Source organism: Triturus cristatus, chromosome 11, assembly GCF_964204655.1.
Source record: "Triturus cristatus chromosome 11, aTriCri1.1, whole genome shotgun sequence".
Classification (NCBI taxonomy): domain Eukaryota; kingdom Metazoa; phylum Chordata; class Amphibia; order Caudata; family Salamandridae; genus Triturus; species Triturus cristatus.
In genome coordinates, this window is record NC_140594.1 from 1,045,316,258 (window position 1) to 1,045,338,394 (window position 22,137).

General features: G+C 46.6%; 1 protein-coding gene across 1 annotated transcript in view; it reads left to right on the forward strand.

Annotated features, from left to right (window-relative positions):
- Positions 1–219: 219 nt before the first annotated feature.
- Positions 220–22,137, forward strand: part of LOC146785911 (coiled-coil domain-containing protein 150-like) — a 184,200-nt gene continuing 162,282 nt past the window's right edge. Inside the window, exon 1 of the mRNA XM_085633121.1 lies at positions 220–255. Coding sequence (XP_085489247.1) covers positions 228–255 — 28 coding nt within the window. The 5' untranslated portion in view covers positions 220–227. The remainder of the gene's footprint in view (positions 256–22,137) is intronic.

Here is a 22,137-nt window from a genome sequence, read left to right on the forward strand (position 1 = left end):
TATGGTACAACAGCGGCCACAGGGCCTACACATCAATACATTTCAAAATAAATGCCACCATGTACCACTAGGAAAAGAGAAAATAAACAGTTAACCTATACTAAACTTGAGCACAGATTCCACACCCCAACCTCTCCCTGCACCACTCACTCATTAACGCATCTTGTCTAACTGGATTATTATATCACATTTACAGAGCCTACACAATTGAATTGCTTTCCCGCAGTATGAGGGACTCCGGGGACTCTTCTAGAGGTAAGTCAAAACCTCTATAATCTGCCCATCATTGCCATATCCTTCTGTGCTTCTGCGGGACACCCTGTGCCTGGAACACTGCTTATTCCATTCCCATGCACAAATCTGAGGCGTTTTCCACTTTCCTAAGGGTGGTGGTGTGGCACTCTTCCAATGTTGAGCAATATCCTGTTTAGTGAGTGTGAGCCCTAGGAATAAGAGGTGCGGTTTGTACCTATTGTCACCAATTCCGTCTGTGCTGAGAAGCAAAACTAATTTGGGGTCAGACGGGATGTGTCATGATAGTACCTTACCAAGACAGGTCAGGATCTTATACCGGTAGGGTTGGAGAGCACACAGCTCCACACCGTATGGAGGAAGGTGCATGTTTCTCGTTTGCACCTAAGGCACACTGGCGACGATATTGCACCCATGCACCGAAGGCGGTGTCTGGTGTAATTGGCTCAGTGTAGGAATTTTAATTGAATCAGACGGTAGCAAGATACTATAGTGGCACTGCGAGGACTCGCCAGTGCCTCAGTCCAATCATCATTTGAAAGATCAGGTATGTCACTTTCCCAATTCTGTTAAAGTGTGTCTAGTGTTATATTGTTATGTGTAACTATGGTTTGATATATTTGTCTGATCGTATGTGCACCTATGTCCCCCATTAATAATTGTCCTTCCAATGGATGGAATTCTGGGAGTTCTGTCAGTGTTGCAAGGTATTGGGACAGAGCATGTCTCAGCTGCAGGTATTTGTAGAATTGATTACGGTGGAGGTGAAATTCTTCCTGTAGTTGCTGGATTTAAGGACTGTTCCTTTCATTACATCTCCTAGTGTGGATATACCAATAAGATCCCACGTGCGACTCGTGTAGCCCCGCCGCCCTATAAAAAGTTAGTGAGGATTGCATTGATTTGTGTAAACCACGATTGGGGGATACCATAGGGGTCATTCTGAAGCCAATATAGAATCTGCGGTAATGAGACCATCTTGAAGATGGTGGACCGACCGCAAAGGGATGGGGATGAGGGGGACCATGCCCGCACCTCGCCTCGGATCTTAGGTATTAGGGTATTTATGTTGCGTGTCCAGAAAACTGTCTGATCGGGTGATATAAATACACCCAGGTATGTGAAACAGCCGGATGTGTGTCAGCTGTGACGCCCATGTTCCTCGCCCCTGATCGCCGCAGACTGAGAATAATATGGAATGGATCGGATTCGTGCAAAGACCTAACGTTTCCCCAGACACTCTAAGGATCTGCAGTATCCGTGGGCCCGTAAACCCCAGATCCGTAATGAAAAACAGGTAGTCTGCATACATTGCGATCTTGTCCGACACCTCCTGGTACCAGTTGAAGCATCAGACCAGGGGATCCCGTCGCACCCATGTTGCCAATGGTTCTATAGCATGTGCGAAGAGGAGCGGGGATAGGGGGCACCCCTGTCGTGTGCCCCTACTAATGGGAAATTAAGCTGATATGGCTCCGCCCACCCGCACAGAGACAGAAAGATCTGTGTATAAGAGGTGAATGTAAGATAAGAATCTCGGGCGGAGGTTTAGAACTTGTAAGAGGATGAATAATTACTCCCAGTCCAACGAGTTGAATGCTTTATCAATGTCTGCGAGTAGGACTGTTACGGGACATCCAAGCTTATGTACCATGGCAAGGGCGTTGTGCACACCTGCCTGATGTTGTGGTGTGTGGACCGTTGTGGCATAAAGCCAGACTGGTCTGGATGAGCAAGTTCCAATATATGTGAAAGGAGGCGGTTTGCAAGGGTCTTACCTAAGAGTTTGGTTTCTAGAGTTAGTAATGAAATGGGGCAATATGAAGAAGGGTCATCGGGAGGGCGCCCTGGTTTGAGGAATACCACAATTTCGGCATGGCGCCAATCGGGTGGGAGAATCTTCAGCTCGAGGGACTCCTGTATTGCCCCTACCAGGTGATGGCCCGTCTGGAAATGCATCCTCTAATGAACTCACTTGGGAACCCATTTGGATCCGGGGCCCGACCAGTGCGCATGGCTTGAAGAGCGGTGGTCAGCTCTTCCAGTGTGATAAGGCGTCCATTTGGTCACATATATTATCTGGAAGTGGCTTTGGCAGTATATCACACAGAAATTCTCTAATTAACTCTGGGGAAAGGAGTTCTGTATAAGTCTGTGTAGTATGTGACAAATCCTTGGGCTACCGCCTGGGGATTTGTGCATAGGTTGCCGTCTGCACCCCGAAGTACTGGTATTGGGGCCTGTGACTGTGTTGCTTGACATAGGCAATGCAATGTCTTGCTCGACTTGTCGCCCCATTGGTATATTCTGTGCTGGGTTGCTTGCCATGTCTGTTGGGCTTCGTTTGTGAGTGGTTGGTTAATCTGTTGTTGGGAGAAGAGTAGCCGTCTACGGGCCTGTTCTCCACCCCCAGCCCATATCTCATCTTCGAGAGTTCGCTGACAAGACTCCAGATCTACAATCTGTGCAAGGCGGCGCTGCCTCGCCCCAGCACAGTAGCTGATATCGACTCTGCATATGGTGGGCTTGAAGGCCTCCCATAGAACTACACCCGAGGATGTGGACTCTGTGTTAAGTGCAAAGTAGTCTGAGATGTCCTGGTGACGTGTTGCCACATACTTAGGGTCCCTTAAATGCCAAGGTGACATTCTCCAGCGGAACCGGGGTCGCTGAGGTCCTATATGTAGTTTAAGTATCATAGGGGAGTGATCAGAGAGTCCCGGCGGGAGGATAGAAGTAGATGCGACCCTGTGGACATACGACAATGGAAGAAACATGTAGTCTAGCTGGGATAGGGACCCGTGAGTTGTCGAGAAGAAGGTATATTCTGTGTCAGTTGAGTGGTAAGCCCTCCACACATCAGACCACCCCAATGAGGATGCTAGGAGATGTAGCTTTGATTCGCTTGTGACGCGAACGTGTTCGCCAATGTGCCACCTATCTATGGATTGCATGGTGTCATCCCAGTCCCCTCCCATCATGGACAGACCATCAGGTAGGGTTTCCCATAGACGTATGACTTTCTCCACAAAGGTGTGTCCTAGTGGGGGAGGGGGCATAAAAACTGCCCAAGACCAGGGACTCCTTATATAATGTAGCTGCCACTACGGTGTACCGCCCTCCTGAGTCTAACCAGGTTTGAGTACATTTAAAGGGGATCCTGCGATGAATAAGAATGGCTGTACCCCGTGACCCCCAGGTGAATCCAAAGTGGTATATTTGATCGAATCCATAGCGTGTCAGGCAAGGGGCTCTATTGCCCATCATGTGGGTCTCTTTCATCAGCAATACATAGACACCAAGTCTCTTGACTTGTTTTAACACTGCGCCCCGCTTGATTTTATCTAGCATCCCCAGGACATTCCAGGTCAAAACATGGATCTCACCGGAGTGGGCAATCTGCATGTCTGCCATTGGTAATTTCTTTAAGGTGGTGATGTTCATGAATTAGGTGTGTGGGAGCAGGTAGGTGCTTATGTCTGTGCCTAACCAATAATTGACAGTACCTATTTAAAATGAACGTCCCTAACCCCCTCCCCCCACCCCTATACCTTGAGGAACTTGAAGTATCTGTCGCAATGGCAGCACTCCTGGGACCCCAACGGGGGGTCCAGGAGGCCTCACACCAGTGAAGCTCCAAAATCCCCATCCCCCCAACCATCGTTCCTTAGAGCGTGTGGGTGGGATTCGTGAGGGCCTACCTTGACATTCAGTGCCCCGCATGTGGATCTAGTCCTAGAACAGTCAAGTCCCATTCTTGATATCAGATTCTAAAATGAGAAAAGTAAAGGGTATAGCAAAGGAAGAGACAAAAGGGAGAAAATAAAAACTTTAAGCAGATGGATTATGAGTCTTCTCCTTGTTACTGGCGGCTCCAGTTCGACCTCGATCGGTGTCTCCGCTTCGGAGAAAGTTTCTTTGGGCAATTCTGTTTGGTGCTTTGGGAAGAGTCCGACTCCAGTGGTGACAGAGTGTTTGACTTAAGTGAAGTAGTCTCATCAGTCCACTTGAATATCTCTTCTGGAGTATCGAAGAATATGGTTTTGGACTTGTATATTAACCGCATCCGTGCGGGTTACAACAACATGTATTGGATGTTGAGGTCTGGCAGCCACAAAGGATTGACGCTGCTGTTACACAAGACGTGTATAGTCCGGGAATATCATGATGTTCTGCGAGTCATGGATCAGTTTATCTTTGTTGCAGCTGGAGAACTGAAGGACCGCATCTCTGTCTGTGTAATTTAGAAGCTTGTCGATGATCGGGCGTGGCCGCGCCCCAGGGGGAGGCTTCCTTGTCAGGGCTCTATGAGTTCGTTCCACGACAAAGCAGGGCAATAGGGACCAGTCTGGCACCAGTGAGTGCAACCATTGTATTATGAATTCCGTCACGGAGGCCCCCTCGCAACCCTCGAGGAATCCCACAAAGTGCAGATTGTTTACTCTTGTGCGACTCTCCGCGTCTTCGACTCGCGTGGCGAGCTCCTGAGTGATGACAGTGAGGCAATTGACTTTCTGTTGTAGTGTCGTTACTGTGTCTTTCACCACCAACACTCGAGTCTCTGCCTCAGTAATCCGGTCCCCCGCCTTGCAAAGATTTTGGCAAAGAAATTAAACTTCCATGCCCACTGCACCGATTTTGGCATCCAACATATCTCGGGACTGTGTAATCGCAGCCAACAGGGCTGCATTATCCAGGATTGGAGCTCCCCCATCTGACCCACCCACTGCTCCGGTAAGGGCGGTTGTGGATTGGTCCAGGGTGCTCTGCCTCGTTGAAGGTGCAGACGCCTTATCCTTTGCCATATTGGCAATGAAGGTAGGTCCCTGAGGCCAGTAGCCAGCCCACTCGGTTGGAGGTCTCCAGGTGGAGTTGTCCTGGCGTAGGAGGGGAGGGACCAGGAGTCGGCCCTCACAGACTCGGCCTGTCCTGGGTAGCAAGCCGCACCGGGGCTACCACGGCCGCCTCTACCACCCAAGGATCGACCGTAAGCGAACCCTCTAAGAGAATCTTGCCCACCAGACCATCAACTCCCAGTATTTCCCTCACACCTCTCAGGTATGTGGTTCATGGTTATGTCACTGGAGAGTACGGGCATCTAGTTCAACAGCGGGGCCCAGCCCGAGTCTCTCAGCGCCTTCTGTCCAGACACCAGTCTGCACAGCGAGCCAGGGAGTCTCCTTGCCTCGTAGATGTCCGCGCTGTCCTTCACTATAAGCCTCTACAAGCTCACCCCAACCAAGGCCGTCTACATACGCCAGTAAAGGTTGCCGGAACTAGGCCCCAAAGCACCAATGTTCCATGCCACAGGCCCTCTCACAATACCATCCAGGTGAACATCGAAGGCCCCGACCATCACCAGCCCGCCGTCGAGAGACCCGGACAGCCCCAGGCAGACCACTCACCAAGTCTGGATGCGGACACCCTGGAAACCCCTCTGCACCGAGGGGAACACATCCGTGTAAATTTGAGCTTCGTTTCCCTACCTCAAGCACTCCTCTCTGATCACGGCGTGCCCACAGCAGGCTGGGGAAGGTTCTTCTGTTCACATGGATTGGGGCAGTACTCCTCCGTGGCCGCCTCAGATGTTACAAGCCCACGGACTGCATCGGCAGGATGTTATCTGCCCAGGACAGCGCCTACTCCACAGGACCTCAATGGACATGATCCAGCCCGACAACGCTTCTTTAGCAGGCACTCTCAGCGCGGGGATCCTTGTGCCCGGCAACCAATTTGGCCGCGTACAGGCGCCTTTCCTCCGGAGAGCGACCCCACCTCCAGCAGCCACAGATCACTAGGCCCGAAAGCTGTGCACTCATGGGCCGGGCTGGCCGCCCCTGGTATCGCAGAATGTCTTAGGGCCACCCGCTTCCTCTACAGATATTGGAGCAGCACTCCCCCAAGGCGCCCCCGGCTCACTGCTTCTCCGAGGCACTGCAGTCCTCCAGCAATATTCCTGGCCCCCACCCGTCAGATGATGGGCGCCCTGTCAAGCGCAGGGTACAGCTCCTCCCAGTCCGGGCCCTCCTGATGGGGAGACACCAGCGTCCCTCCAGGCAGGCCCACTCGAGAGCGTCTCCGGTCATTGGGGCGCGTTTATCGGTGGCCACAGCTCCGTCATCGACACATGTCATCCAATGTGGGAATTAGGAAGGATTTTTGCGGATGTTTAGCACGGTGGGTCTGAGCACTCTAAAAAGCGTCCGCCATGTTGGCTCGTCTGGCCACGCTCCTGCATGTGCAATGTTTGATCGAATACCTAAACTGTCAGTTGTTAGCTAGATCTATTGACATCACCAGTGCATCATCATTGCTAGTTGCCAATATGCCCAGATAATCTCCTGTTGTCAGTTTCTATTATTCTCAGCCAGCACTTGATTGTTTTTTTTTAGGTCAGCCTGAAGAGTGCCAGTTAGCACCGTATCACCAGCTTTTATGAAACCCAGTTAGCACCCTATTGTAAGATCCCATTTTGCCCAGTTAGTAGATTGGCCAATTTCCATTATACCTAATTAGCACAACAGTGGCGGTCTCTATTATGCCCAGATAGTGTGCCGTGGTCCATGTTCATTATACACAGTTGGTGCATCAGTTTAATTATGTCCGGGTTGCACACCATCGACAGATTACATTTAGTCCTGTTTAGTGGATTATTGACCATATTCATTATGCTGAGAGATCTCTGAAGGATCCATTTCTTGTGCACCAAATTAGCACCTTGTATCCAGTTTCCATTACATCTGCTTTCTAGAGTTCCAAATAACACATCATAGTGAGTAACCAGCAAACTGGGAGCGGAAGTGCCGACCGTTGAGAACAGAACGCGCACAGGGGAATACAGAGACAAGACTTATCAAGTTCCAGGACGCCGTTTTATCCTCAATCTAAAAAGGAATACAATACTTTAGTGAGCATTGACACGGGGATGTCGGTCGCAACTGGAATTTCATTTTACGAATGAGACATTTCGGATGTCTCTAATACAGAAGCACTTGCCACTTTGCGATCTAAACAGAATTTTCAGAATAAAGCCTTGAAAAAGCCCAGGGGGGCGAAACGTACGTCGGCTGCCGTTGCTTTCCATGCCATTGTGAATTGAAAATAAAATATAAAAGAAGAACCTGATTCAAGACCTCTTTTCATATTTTTCCTGACTTAAAGGACAATATGATACGTGTCTTATTGGACTACTACTTTCTTTGAGTGTCATCAATCTCTTTTCTCACTCTGTGATGGTTATTTGCTTTTGGATGATAGATATAGTGAATTGGTGTGCCCAGATGTGCTTATAATTCGTATACACAGTTGGTGCATCAGTTTAATTATGTCCGGGTTGCACACCATCGACAGATTACATTTAGTCCTGTTTAGTGGATTATTGACCATTTTCATTATGCTGAGATATCTCTGAAGGATCCATTTCTTGTGTGCCAAATTAGCACCTTGTATCCAGTTTCCATTACATCTGCTTTCTAGAGCTCCAAATAACACATCATAGTGAGTAACCAGCAAACTGGGAGCGGGCCCACAAGGCATAATCCAAGACCTCCAGAACAACCATGACTCGGAAATCAACGCATATGCTCAGCAAGTGGATAGTCCATCCCACATAACTACAATTAAATGCTAAATCTCCAAAGGCAGGGAAGAAGGAGCCCTGGGACCTAATGGGATACCACAAGGCCGCCTTCAAGCAAGACTCGGATTGCTGGGCAGTGACTTTAGATCCTTCTTCCAGGAAATTATACAAAAAAAAGTCAAGGCCTCCTGGAAGGGCTCTGTCATTTCTCCAGTCTTCAGGATATGAGATAACTCTTCCCTGAAAAACTACCGCCTTGTTGCCCTGCTTGATAATGAGGCAAAGAAATTTGCTGGCACTCTATTAGAAGAACTCCAGGCTTGGGCAATGGAGCATGAAATCATACCATTCAATTAAACTGTGTTCTCTAAAGTCTCTGATACAACAATCAACAACCTAACTATGCTGCTGCTCATAGGAATAGCAAAGTCATCAAAACAGACACTCCGTCTCTGCTTCATAGACTTCAGGGCAGCATTTGACAACATAGACCGAGCGAGACTCTGGAGGAAGCAGGCCCACTGGAAAATTCTGCAAGCACTCTTGGACATGTTAATTTATCTTCATACAGACTCATGGGTGCAGGTAAAATTTGGCGATGCTACATATTTCTCAAAGCGCATCTCTGCTACTAAAGGGCTCAAACAAGAGTGCATGCTTGCCCCAACTCTGTTCAATCTTTATATGGCAGATATGACGCAGACCCTCAACTCCTGAAATGCACATGCCCCAAGGATGGGTGGCAAGGCTCTGCCTAGCATTTTATACGCCGACGATGTGGTTCTGGTAAGCCACACACAAGTGGGCATGCAACTCCTCCTTCCTCACTGCAGGCATAGGCAGCAGACAAACTCCCTTGAAGTAAATTTAGAGAGAACTAAAACAATGACCATAAAAGAGGTAGGAAAAAAAACTTATGTCTGGTATCTGGGTAATACCCAAATCCAGAGTGCATCTAACTACAAGTATTTAGGTGTAAGTATCAATAACGGTGGTCAATTTGGCAGTCAACTCAAGATGACTAGAAGGAAAGGGCTAGCTCTAGAAACGACCTCTAGGCATTTAAAATCCAAGCTGACAGGCCCTCTGCTCTCCCCCTCCTCCAGGTCGCGCAATCCAAAATACTACCCACTATCACACATGGAAGTGAAGCCCTGAGAGGAAGAGTCTCGAAAACCCTGGACAGCACATTAGTCAGGACCTACAGAATTCTGCTCAACATACCGACTTATTATGCCTCAGCAGCACAAATCCGGCTGGAGTTCGGCATCACCAAACAACATCTAGCAAGAAAGGGGGCTTACATAGCCTGTTGGCACAAAATTAGGAACGCCTCCCCAAACACCCTATATCATCTACTCTGGCAAGAGCTTCAGCACAGAACATCACTGGTTAAAAACTTCTTACAAAAATTCCTTGCAACCACTGGGGACCACTCTGGGACGCTCCAACCACCCACACAGTTTTTAAAGAAGTGGTGTGGAAGGCAATACGGAACATCTCCCTAGTAGAAGACAAAGCCCCTTTCTCAGTCCAAAGCCATGCCTGGATGACAATTAATGGCGATATATCGCTCAGCCCACAGCCATACTTCAGCCTGGGAATACAAAGGAAACATTTTTAAAACACCGGCTGGGCAAACTTTCAGCAACCCTGCAACCCCCACTAAGGCTGATTGGTCAAAACCCAATGTGCTGCCGCTTGTGCTGCAACGGAACCGAGGACATGGCACATCTGATCTGCATGTGTACCAACCTGAAGGACAGGTCTTGCTTGCTTAAACTGCAGTTTAACTTTCGTGGGATCCGTACACGGAGACAGGCTGTGATAGCTTTTTTTAAATCAGAAGACCCACAGCTAAACTGCAAGTTAGTAAAGTTTCTGTCACTGTTAGAAAACAAACTGTCAAGAGCAAGCACAGATGGCCTCTGGAGCATCTTGGGCCGCTAATACCACAAATAAGTGCTTTTCTTAAACTCAAAAACATTTATCTTTACAGTTGGGGCCTCCTTCATGCAGGCTTGAATGAAGGAGAATGTAAATCAAATTGACTCTGACCAAGACGGATGCAGCTGAGATTTGCTACTTTTAACAATTTTCCATTTTATTAAACATGCGCATTTACACAGCCAAGTCTACATACCAACGAGCACATGAAACACCGCTCTTTTATCTTAATGTTTCTTTTAATGCCACTAGATGGAAAACCAACCGGCTTCGGCCAAGACTGCTGTCCTTTAGCCTTGCCATTTTTTTTATAAACTGCCATCTCTTTTAAATACGCTTATTTGCACAGCAAAGCTCACACATCAGTGTGCTCACACAGAACTTTACTCTTACTTTAATCTCTTCCTTTGGCATTAGCAGAGAATCTGTTATGCAATGCTAAATGCTGGTTTAAAAAATATATGTTTCCCCTGCTCTGTCTCTTCTCTAATGGCATTAGCTGAGAATATGGGTTACACCCTAACTATCCACCTACACAAGCGGATTAAGGGACCTTCTTGATGCTGATAGCACCATAAAATAAATTGGCTTAGAGATATCAAGGGGACTTTGTTTCTAATGGGCCTGAAAAATATGTGGGAGAATCTGGCTAACTTACTGTCTATACCTGAAGCTGTAGTGAAGAATAAATACTGGGACATGGTGGGTCAAAATTGTAGTAGGTTGAGTGACAGTTCAACGTTGACAGGGAGTTTTCTGCTAGTTAAACCTCGCCCCCATTGTGAACCATACTGGGATACTATCTCCAAGCTCTTTGACCGTAAACTCTACTTCCAATTTAGAGTTTGTGCCTTGCCTATAAATACCTACATGGAAAATTGGTCAGAAGCGGGAGATATGTTCTCTTTGTATGCCCCGCCTACGCTACTCCACAAAAGATTTGGCTAGTGCCTATGTGTAAGAACTTGGGCACCAGGCAAAGCAGCACAGCCTTAAGAATTCTGAAGACTGATCCCTCGCTTCGTTATGCTATCCCCCTAGCCAAATATCTAAAGGGGGTTTGGTGCATCAGACCAAAAATCGCACCAACCGAGAATAATTTAGCACCCTTGCTACCAGGTTCTCCCTCCGCTGAAGCATCAATTTGATCTTTGTTTGTATAGTGTTATTGAACCTCACTGTGTAAATTTTTATCACTTGTATTTTAAATCTGTTTAATAACTTTTTATCTGCATTATGTATGGAGTTTTATGAAATGTTGATTGTATTGACTTGATGTAGTTTATAGATTACCTTTTAATTGGATAACCTTGCGTTTTGAGGTTTGTGCCCCCCCCCCCCCGAGTTGTGGTATCTTACTACATTTTACATCGTGCTTGTATTATATGGTGAATGATATATGAATTCTGTGGCGATACCATTGATGAAATTGCCAACTTTTAAATCTTTTAAGATGTAATGATTAATTTTGTTTGTTTTACCACTGTTCATATAGATTTGTAGATCAATCCATTAGTCAAATTATGTATACTGTGTTGCTTTTGCTTTTATGACAATACTGTCGAAATAAAGCATTAAGAAATGACAAAAAAGTGAAGTGAAGTAAACATGCCATGAACCACTGCACAGCTTGCTGTTGTTTGCATTTGATGAAAAACTATAAATAAAGGTCTTCAGCAACCCGCCATCACCGAGCTCAGCTTCTTACCCAGCTTTCAGCTCTCCCCCTCAGGCGACTCGCCGCCAACCACTTTTTCTCCATAAAACTTTCCAAGATTGAAGGTAAACTTTCCACAAAAATATACCTGGTTCCTGTATCCAACCTGCGATCCATCATGGTTGGCCTCAACTTTTGATTATGACGCGGTCTACCGTGACCAGAAAACAGTGGTTGCCATTTTTAATTACACTTTTCAAATTAATTCTCTGGTTCTACTCATTATATTTTTGCTGATTTGGTGTCAATCAATGCTTTTAAATAAACTCTATTTTTCTAAATTGGTTTGGGATTTTTATAATGTTGAGTTTGCAATTTATTATTTTTTGAGTGCAGCATAAATAGTTTACACATTACCTCAAAGATAAGCCTGACCTTTTTGTGCCAAACTTCAAGAGGGTTAAGCACAGGTTTGTTAAGTGACTTTGGTGATTCACCCCGACAAGGATTGAGATTTTTACTTGAGGTGGGTTCTCTCCTCTCCTTAACTAATACTCACATTTTGTATAGTATCCTTGAATCACTCTAAATATCTAAATGGCCTAAAAAGATCCTAAGGAACGTGTTTCATCCTTTGTCCTGATGGAGGCATCTGCTACTAACACAGGTAGTTAAAACAATGTCAACAATCATGATGTTGGATATCCACATTGGGCCCATATTATTTTAAGAATAGCTATTAAAACTAACTTTGCAAATAGGTTGGTAGTAGGTGTATGAGGGACAGCAAACTTTATCCAAGATAAGTAACACCTGTATTTTTTTATTGATGCTGTGTTCAAATGATTCTATTTTCTACGCTTTTTAGTTAGATTTGAAAATAAATCACTTCTTATTAAATAATAAAAAACACATGCAGTTACTGCCTCGAGAAGACTGATAGGTTTAAGAGGAACCAATTTTAAACATCAATATAACTAAGGGGACTCAAATGTGTTTGTTCTTTGCATTTTCCACTTGCACCTCTGACACACATGCTTTTAGCAGGATGGCTTGCAAGAAATGACCAGAAGGGCTGGAGCACTCTCCCTGCCTCTGTCCTGCTTGTATTCTGCAGCTGATTGAAGAGAATGTTTTACTAATGATCTAAGGCCATTGAGCTGGTGAGAAGGTACAGTGTAATATCATGCCCCTGGCCCATTCAGTAGAGTTTCCTATGCTCACAAGGGCAGTTTCTGTCCATCACAATGGTTGGAAATTACTCAGTTGAGTTCTAGGTGAGCAGAACTTTGTCAGGAAACTGTTTCAACATTCCTCACTTTGGGAAAGAGTCTACATTTTGGCCTAGAGATTATATGGAAGGTTTCTGAATGTTGTGATTGGCAGTGAGCTGGCATGCAACAAATTGATGATGTTTACATTGCACATTGATTATCTTGGTAAGAAGGCCCTAAGGACTGGTGTGAAGTCACAGGAGAGACAGTCAAGCTTTACTTCCCAGAAAAGCTTCCTTCGGGGAATTTATGCAAATTTCGCATAAAGTAAAGTGCTGACTTGCCACTATGGAAAATAAATATAAAGATGTTCTAAATCAGACTTCTTAAATGAGTAGCTCATGAGCTAATGGTAGCGCTCCAGCTACCTATAAGTGGCTCTCCTATGTGCAGCCCAGCCTACTAAATTAGAAGCTTTTGTTTGGTTACATTAATGAATGTATATCTAAATTGCAAAGCGTACATTGGAGATGTAAATGCATGCATTCATAGAACTTATAAGCTGATGTTTGGAGAAAAATATTTGAATTCTCCAAATATAGCTAAAGCTGATATTTGAGTAAGAAAACATTGGGTGTTGGGAGAGTTATTTTAAGATGATGACCTTGGTGCCAAAGGTATTGTCGCTATGGCTATTATGTATTTCCCATATAGTGGTGTTCCACATTGACAAAGCCTTTTTAGGTCTCGCCTGACCCAGCGCATGCGCTGGTCTGGCGAGAATTATTGAGAGGGCTCCAAAAAGTGCTACCAGGCCAGCCTAGAGCTACAGTGCATGTGAGCGGGCGCGCGCACCGCCATTACTTTCACTTTCGCGGCCGCTTTGATGTTTGATCGCGATCGTGATCACTTTCGCTTGTTCCGTTTGTTGTTCCTGTTAGTTTTCTCCATTCTTCCTCCATTCGTGGATTCTGATGGCTTGCTCCCATTCTCCCTCCCTCCGTTATCTGTTGGCTTGTTCCTTTTCCCCACATTCAGCCCCAATCAGGCAGTTTTACTATCTCCTGTCTGTCTCCGGTCACTGTTCTCTTCCCCACTCCGTCCCTCCCTCGGATAGCCGCTGCCAGCCCCTCACGCGCACACACTTCCTTCCAGGAGCCCCTTCTCCCTCCCTGGGTATCGGAAGAGCCTCCGCTCGCAGCCTGCCTGCCACTTTCCTTCCGCTTCGCGCTGCCAGTAGGAAACACACCGGCATCTTGTAAATGTACAAGGAATATTAATAGCCCTGGCTGAGATTGGGTATTTAAGTCTTCTCTTATCAAAAAGGTCAGATGTCTGGCATGGCTCCGCGCCCACCCAGCGCTCAGAACAGGTGCTGCGTGGAGTTTCATGGCTGCTGTCCCCTACCGAGTTTGGTACTGCCTGCCGACACCCTGCCTGCACGATGTTTCCCCAGCAGACCCATTCACCTCTACCGTTCCAGAGGGAGAGCCTCAGAGGGTGCTTGCGCGACCGTCCACTTCGATTTATCACAATATAAATAACCTTTTGTGCTGAGCTCTTGTGCACACACACCGTGCCAGTTCATATCACACACGTGCACTCCTAAGGAAGTGACAACAGCGCTACATAAATATACGTATTCATCTACCGTGTATTCACTCCTTCGCAGTATCCCTCACTGGCGCACACTTTTCGTCGCTGCTGCAGTCATTCAGTGCTTCCATCATCCACTCGCTCACTGTGAAACCATCTCTCTGCTATGCATGTTCACTCATGTACAGTCACTAATCCATTCATTCTAGCACCTATTCACTGCTGCACTCACTCCTGCTCACCACTTCATTTGTGTACTCATTCACTGCTTCATGCACTTACACATTCTCTCGCTGTTGCACTAGCTGACTGATCCTCTCACTTTATGCTGCGCTCATTCACTCCCATACACCCACATATTCATTCCTGTGCTTGCTCGTTCACTTCTGCTCTCAATCACTCCTGCATGGGCACACATTCACTCCACCACACCTATTAATTACTCTACGCATTCTCTACACTTACACCATACACACTTCAAAATTCACTGCCTCACTTGTTCGCTTCTGTACTCACACTTTAACTGCTACTGGTTCATTCAGTCATTCACTACTGCAATCATTTACCAAGTGCACTCATTTATTCTGGTAGCCTTTCACTGATGCACTTATCCACCCCTTCACTCCCACATTCACATTAATTGCATGCCATAGTCATTCAACCTGTGAACTCATGCATTCATTAATGTCTGCACACTCATTCATCCCTGCATTTCTATCTCGGTGCTACATTCACTTCTGCATGGCTCTTGGGGAAGCCTCATGTCCTGCCGCCTGAGTGCAACCTGTCAGTGCTTTTCGAATTCCTGCCTGCCCAACTACGACTTCTTCCATTTCTTGAAACCAGAAGGTGCCCCCTGCACCCACCATGCCCCCTCCTAGACAGTAGGAAACATTTACTTTACAGCCGCCAAACTGGCAGCGAGAATTTCCTCCTCCAATCTTCAAGCATTTCTTTCTTTCCTTCCACTGCTTTCTTTCCTCCATCAAACTTCTCACCCTTCACACACTCTGTTCTTATTTTTTTCTTTCTTTTCTTGTTAATTTCTCTCTCTTTCTGCATTTCTTTCTCATTCTGTCCTTTCTCCCATTTTTTTTATCTTTCCTAAATTAGTCCTTTCATCATATCTCCCTTTCCTTCCTTCTTTCACTTCATTTTCAATCTTTTCTCACATTTTTCTTCTTTCAGTTGCCAGTTTGTCCAATTTCCTCACATTTCTCGACTTTTTTTGTTCTTACTTTCCTTTCAGAGGCATGTGTATGTTTTAAAAGCCACAGGATCTCCCCGAGGTGCGCAATTTCCTTAAACTGCATTTCTGCTCGTCCTACATCTGTTTGGGATTCTGTATAATTAATACTTCCTACTTTTCGTAAGCCCTCTCCCCACGGTGGGGAAATGAGCTAAATTTTCTTTACTCTTTGTGTTTATTAAAGAATTCACCTTCAATAACTAATTAGCCAGTGTCCCCCTACTGAAGTAATCAATTAGCCCCCATTTCACATGCACTGCCCCGACTCCTCATCTTGGTGTTGTCCAGATTCAGGACTCTTACTATTCACCCTTCACTCCATTCCTCATAGAGGTCTGTTTGCTGTTGTCTTCTCATTTGCACAAGATAAGTACATGTATGTGTGTGTGTGTGTGTGTGTGTGTGTGTGTGTGTGTGTGTGTGTGTGTGTGTGTACATATATATATATATCTCCTACTGGGGGTTGCCAGCAGGTAGTTATAGTTACGACCTCATAGCCAATAGGTCTCGCTTTTGGGACCGTATTAGTATTTAGTTATGCATCAACTGTTGCAAGGCTAAACACTTATAAGGTCCCAAAGGCGAGACCTATTGGCTATGCCAATGCTTGTTTTACATTGCTGTTGGCAACTATGCCCGATGAACTGAGGTGATCACTGCTCGTATCTTGCATTCTGTGGCAACTAATGTAATCGTATCTGATGTGGTCACTATTACAACACTAATAATATTAGTAGCTCTGAATGATTTTCACTGAACAGAAGTAGTTCCTATCACAGAAAAGGTTGGAGACTCCTGAAATTGTCATAATGGAAATCTGTCGTCATTTTGTACATGGATGTAGCGGAATGGGGTTAACAGGGCTTCAGGGAAAATGTCAATCATGTGCTAAGATGGCAACATACTCACTATGATGTTTTAAGTTTCAAGTTTATATATTTAAGTGCATAGTTAATTAAAATCATTACACTAGCAAACAAAGCAGGGTTTTTTTTTTTAAACAGCCTCTAGCTTTGTATAACAGATTCTATGCCAGTATAGTAAGGGGCAAAGCCTCGCTATGTCTGCCACGAAGTGTCTTCCCATGTCATGAAACAATGGGAGGGAGGGTGTGCTTTTGGGGAGGCTGGAGATTGCACGAAAGAACTTATTTTCAGCAATGGATAACTGAAAGATTTCCGAACCCCCACAGCTCTGAACCATATAAAACTGAGCTAATCACCTTGGCCTTATAAATCTGTAACACAGGGCTTACAGGTTTGGTCAGAGACATGCGAAATTCTTTACTTAAGGCACCCGCTAGTTGCTTATGTTTTAGTGCCATCCTACCAATATGGGGACTCCATTTAATTATTTTCTCCATGGTGACGCCTAAATACGTAAACGCATCTACCTCCTCTAAAGCCATCCCCTCCATAGTAATTTTCCCCAGTACATGTTTACATTCATGAATGTATTTTTCGTAGCAATGGTAGTGCAAATCCAATAATGCATACATTATCCAATTGACCCTATGGTGAATTATCAGTCTACCTGTCTTCCGAAAGGGGACAGCAGCTAGCTAAACGAAAAAGAGAAAAGAGAGAGAGAGAGGGTGGGGGGAAGGGAGGAAAGGGTGGGGGGAGCGTCTCTCTAACCGTCACCAATGAGATAGTATGTTGGTGTAGAAGGTATCTTCACACATATTCTCACACACTTCCATCGCTGCACCTATGCAAGCGTGTCAGGGCTCCGCACTTGTTCAAGGGGATAAGTTCTGAGGAAACTTTGCAGCGGTTCCCATATATTCTGACGACGCGACTTCGCAGGCATTAATTCCCAGGATTCAGATAGTTGGTTATGGCAGAACACCACATCCCTAAGCCAGTCGTTTCTGCGCGGTTTGCGTTTATGGCTCCGCCTCTTAGCTAATAATAGCATCATAGGTTCCAGTTTACTGTTATCTGTCGGTACGTTTCTCACATACCCCAGTAGGGCAGCCAACGGGTAGCGCTCCATTCTGTTGCTTAGCATTTTATCCCGCGCATCAAAAACGCACCCCCAGTACCCCACCACATCCAGGCACTCCCAAGCCAGGTGCAGGAAGGAGGCCTCCGGCAGTCTACAACGCGCGCACCTTGCATCCACACTTAGTCCTGCTCTGCACAGCCACACTGGGATCCTATACAACCTGTGGATACATTTAAAATGTATTAGCCACAGCCTATAGTTGGGTGATAGTTCCCCAGCCTGCGCGCAGCAGTAGGACCACACACCCTCCTCGAATGGAGCTCCCATGCTTTCCTCCCACTCCCACTGCGCAGGGGGGGGGCACAAACTGGAGATTTGCGCTGCATACCAGAATATATGAGGGTTATGAAGTTATGGGGTGAGGGGTTAATCAAACATGCCTCCAGAACATGGAAAGTTGGTGGCGCAATTGGGTACGATTCATATTGTGCGCGCAGCGCCGCGCTCAGCTGAAATTATGTCATTCTATCTAGAAGGCCAGCGTGTTCGTCCCGAGTGCCACCTCCATACTAACGGAGCCGCCGTCTGGGAACGCCCGTCCCATTGTATGGAACTGCAGCCCTTGTAGCCGATGGCACACACCTGCCTCAGCAGTGAAGAACAGTGCTGGGTGTCCAGTGAGCGGCATGGATGGTGCAAAGAGTGTGTCCAAGCAGAGCCCTCCTTCGGAGTTGCTGCCATGCCTATACTGTGCAGCCTACCCTATTGATCTCCACCTTTGGGCGATTTTGAGGTCGAAACATTACCATATGCAGCGGGAACGGGTCCGCCTGTTCGCTCTCCCGGGCTGTGTGCGCAATGAATGGAGTCGGATATATCCAATGGAATCCAAATTGAGCCTGTGCACAGCTGTGGTACAGCTCCATGTCCGGAGCACCCAGACCCCCCTACTCAAACAGAAGCATGAGAGTCTCCCATGCCACTCGAGGCTGCCCACCCGCCCAGTCGAGGGATATTAAGTTTGAGCAAAGCCCTCTCTTAAATTCAGATGTAGGAGGAAGTGGGAGATTAATAAAGACATAGAGAAACTTGGGTAATATTACCATTTTGGCGATGGCAATCCGGCCAGCCAGAGACAGCGGGAGCAATTCCCAATGGACCAAGCGCTTTCCAGCCACTCCATGAGCCTGCCATAATTGTAACGCCACAGCTCTTCATGATCCCGACTGAGCCAGATGTCCAGGTATTTCACTGGGGATTCTGCCCACTTGAGTGGAAATTCTGACTGGAATATGTCCGTGGCAGCTGTGAGTGGGAAAATCGTGGACTTCCCACAGTTTATTGTGATGCCCGAAAGGCCACTGAATTTCGTGATTTCACGGATGAGAGGGTCAAGATTGGTCGCCGGATGTTGAACATATAGAGTCACATCGTCTGCATACATAGACACCAAGATCATCCGGAGGGTGAAGTCAAGGCCTCGGCATGCTTGATGCTGCCGCAGCCGATCCGCGAGCTGCTCCATGGCGATCGCAAAGAGGAGGGGTGACAAGGGGCACCCCTGCCTCGTGCCGTGAGCCACCTCTACTGGGGTGAAATCACTCCATTGATCCGTAATCTGGCTGTCGAGGTGGAGTAGAGTAAGGTGACCTTTTTAAGGAAAGCGGGGCTTAGACCAATGCAGGCGAGAAGTGTGAACAGATATGGCCACTCTAGCGTGTCAAATGCCTTGGTAGCGTCCAAGAAAATGGAAGCGGCAGGGAGAGAGGGATCCACCTCCTGCATGACCGCAAAAAGGGCGCAGAGGTTATGAGATGTGCCCCTACCAGGGACAAAGCCACAGTAATCAGGTCTAATTATCGGGGGAGCAGCAGGAGCAGTTGAATGGCTAACAGTTTTGCAAGGATTTTGTTACCAAGATTAATCATTGATAGTGGCCGATAGGAGTTACACAGCTGTGGATCCTTGTCCAGTTTGAGAATGGTCACTATAAGCGCCTCCCGGAAAGAAGGGGGAAGGGCGCCCCGCTCAAGTGATTCCTCATAGATGTTGAGGAGGTGGGGTGCCAGCAGCGGCGCAGATTCCTTATAGAAGGTGGACATGATTCCATCTAGTTCTGGTGCTTTGTCCACAGGCATAGCCCAAATCACCCTAACTTCCTCTGAGAACGGTGCATCCAAATATTTACGATGCGCATCACTCAACCATACCATTTCTATCGAGTCAAGGAAGGGAAGCAAATCAGGACGAACCTCCGACAAGGAAAGAGTGATATGCAAGCATTTCTGCTTGTACAGCTTCATGACCAACAGCGATTCCATCATCGCCGTCGCGCAGCTCACTGATGTATTTGTTTGCCCATGGCTTTTTTAGCTGGCCTGCAAGAGTCTCCCCGCTTGGTCCCCCTCACCGTATTGGCAGGCCCGGGCCACCCTCCCCAGGAAATGTGTCTCTCTATGTGCTTCCTCCTCGAATTTTGCTTTCTTTGCCTTAATCTGTCCGAGAATCGCCAGCTGGCCATTCGCTAAATATTCCAATTCAAGCACCCGAATCTCCCTCTCAAGGCGCACGAGATCTCCTCTAAGTGAGCGCAAGACTCTTGCCTGCTTAGCGATGCATTTACCCCTAACAACAGTTTTAAATGCCTCCCATAATGTGGACTGGGAGTCCACTAAACCGGCATTTATCTCAAAATATTCCTCCATGGCAGATCCAATCTCCTCTCTGAATACCTGGTCCCGGAGGGCACCAGCTGGAAGCCTCCAGCTATAGGCCCTGCTCGGTACATCAGGCAGCTCAAATTTCAGCAAAACCGGGGCGTGGTCTGAAAGGGTTCTGGCAAGGGGAGCGCTGTTAGGTACCCAAGCATCTACATCGCGCGATGTGAGCCAGTAATCAATCCTAGACCAGGAGGGGCCCACTACAGAGATACAGGTACCCTCTCGACTGTATTGGTGTCGGTGTCGCCAAATGTCAACTAGTTCATGGTATTCCATGAGGGCCAGTAGCTGTGCTGCAGCGCACGGGTGGGGTCTGCGGGACCCACCGGATCTATCTCTCTCCGGGTCAAGAATTACATTGAAATACCCTCCGCAGAAGATTTTCCCCGGGCCCATTGACTCTGCCAGTCATCATACCTCATCAAAAAATAGGAGGTCATCTATATTGGGGCCGTAAACTGATAAAAGCCTAATGGGACGACCTCCCAGTACCCCTGCCACTATAACATATCACCCTTAGGGGTCGCATATCGCAGAATGCGTGTTCCATGGGAGACCTTTTCTAAGAATGATGGCTGTGCCCCTACCATAGTTGGAGTATCCCGCAATTATTTTTTCACCCATCCATCCCGCTCGCAAGCGCGAACATCTGGCACCTGTTACTGTAAGAAACAAATAGCCGCACCATGACGATTGAGAAGCCCTGCCACTAGGTTCACCTTTCTGCTATCATTCAAGCCATGCACATTCCAAGTTACCGCTTTTAGTTTGTGCATTCCATCAGCATTCTCACCCATCCATGCATTTCCGTGTAACCATGCATGCCAGTGCAGGGGCAAAGCCCATTAACATTGGATGTGAGACCGGAGAGGAGAAGGAGAGGGGGGGCGGGGATGAAAAGAGAAAAGAAAATGTGATGTAACCAGTTTAACTCACCCATTACCCAAACAGAATGAAAGCCACCCAAATTATCTGAAGTGATGTCCCCTACACCAAATAGGCCGCAGCTGGCCAACAACAAGATACAACATGGGACTCATCCCGGATGTATGACGTTACAACGCACACTTTTACAACGCATGCACTTACAACGCATTTTTTACAACGCATAATCCATTACAACGCATGACATTACAACGCATGACACTACAACGCATTTTTAAAAAATACCTTTACAACGCATTTCCATTACAACGCATACTACCTTTACAATGCATACCATTACAACGCATAATATTAAATTACATTTAAGGTAAGTATTAGATAGTATAGGGGTAAAAGTTACTTTTCTAACTCCAGGGGGTGCAACAGTAGGGTAAGTGTTGGATAGTATAGGGGTAAAAATTACTATTCTAACTCCAGGGGGTGCAACAGTGGGGTAAGTGTTGGATAGTATAGGGGTAAAAATTGCTATTCTAACTCCAGGGGGTGCAACAGTAGGGTAAGTGTTGGATAGTATAGGGGTAAAAATTACTATTCTAACTCCAGGGGGTGCAACAGTAGGGTAAGTGTTGGATAGTATAGGGGTAAAAATTACTATTCTAACTCCAGGGGGTGCAACAGTAGGGTAAGTGTTGAATAGAATAGGGGTAAAAATTACTATTCTAACTCCAGGGGGTGCAACAGTAGGGTAAGTGTTGGATAGTATAGGGGTAAAAATTACTATTCTAACTCCAGGGGGTGCAACAGTAGGGTAAGTGTTGGATAGTATAGGGGTAAAAATTACTATTCTAACTCCAGGGGGTGCAACAGTAGGGTAAGTGTTGGATAGTATAGGGGTAAAAATTACTATTCTAACTCCAGGGGGTGCAACAGTAGGGTAAGTGTTGGATAGTATAGGGGTAAAAATTACTATTCTAACTCCAGGGGGTGCATCAGTAGGGTAAGTGTTGGATAGTATAGGGGTAAACATTACTATTCTAACTCCAGGGGGTGCAACAGTAGGGTAAGTGTTGGATAGTGTAGTGTAATAT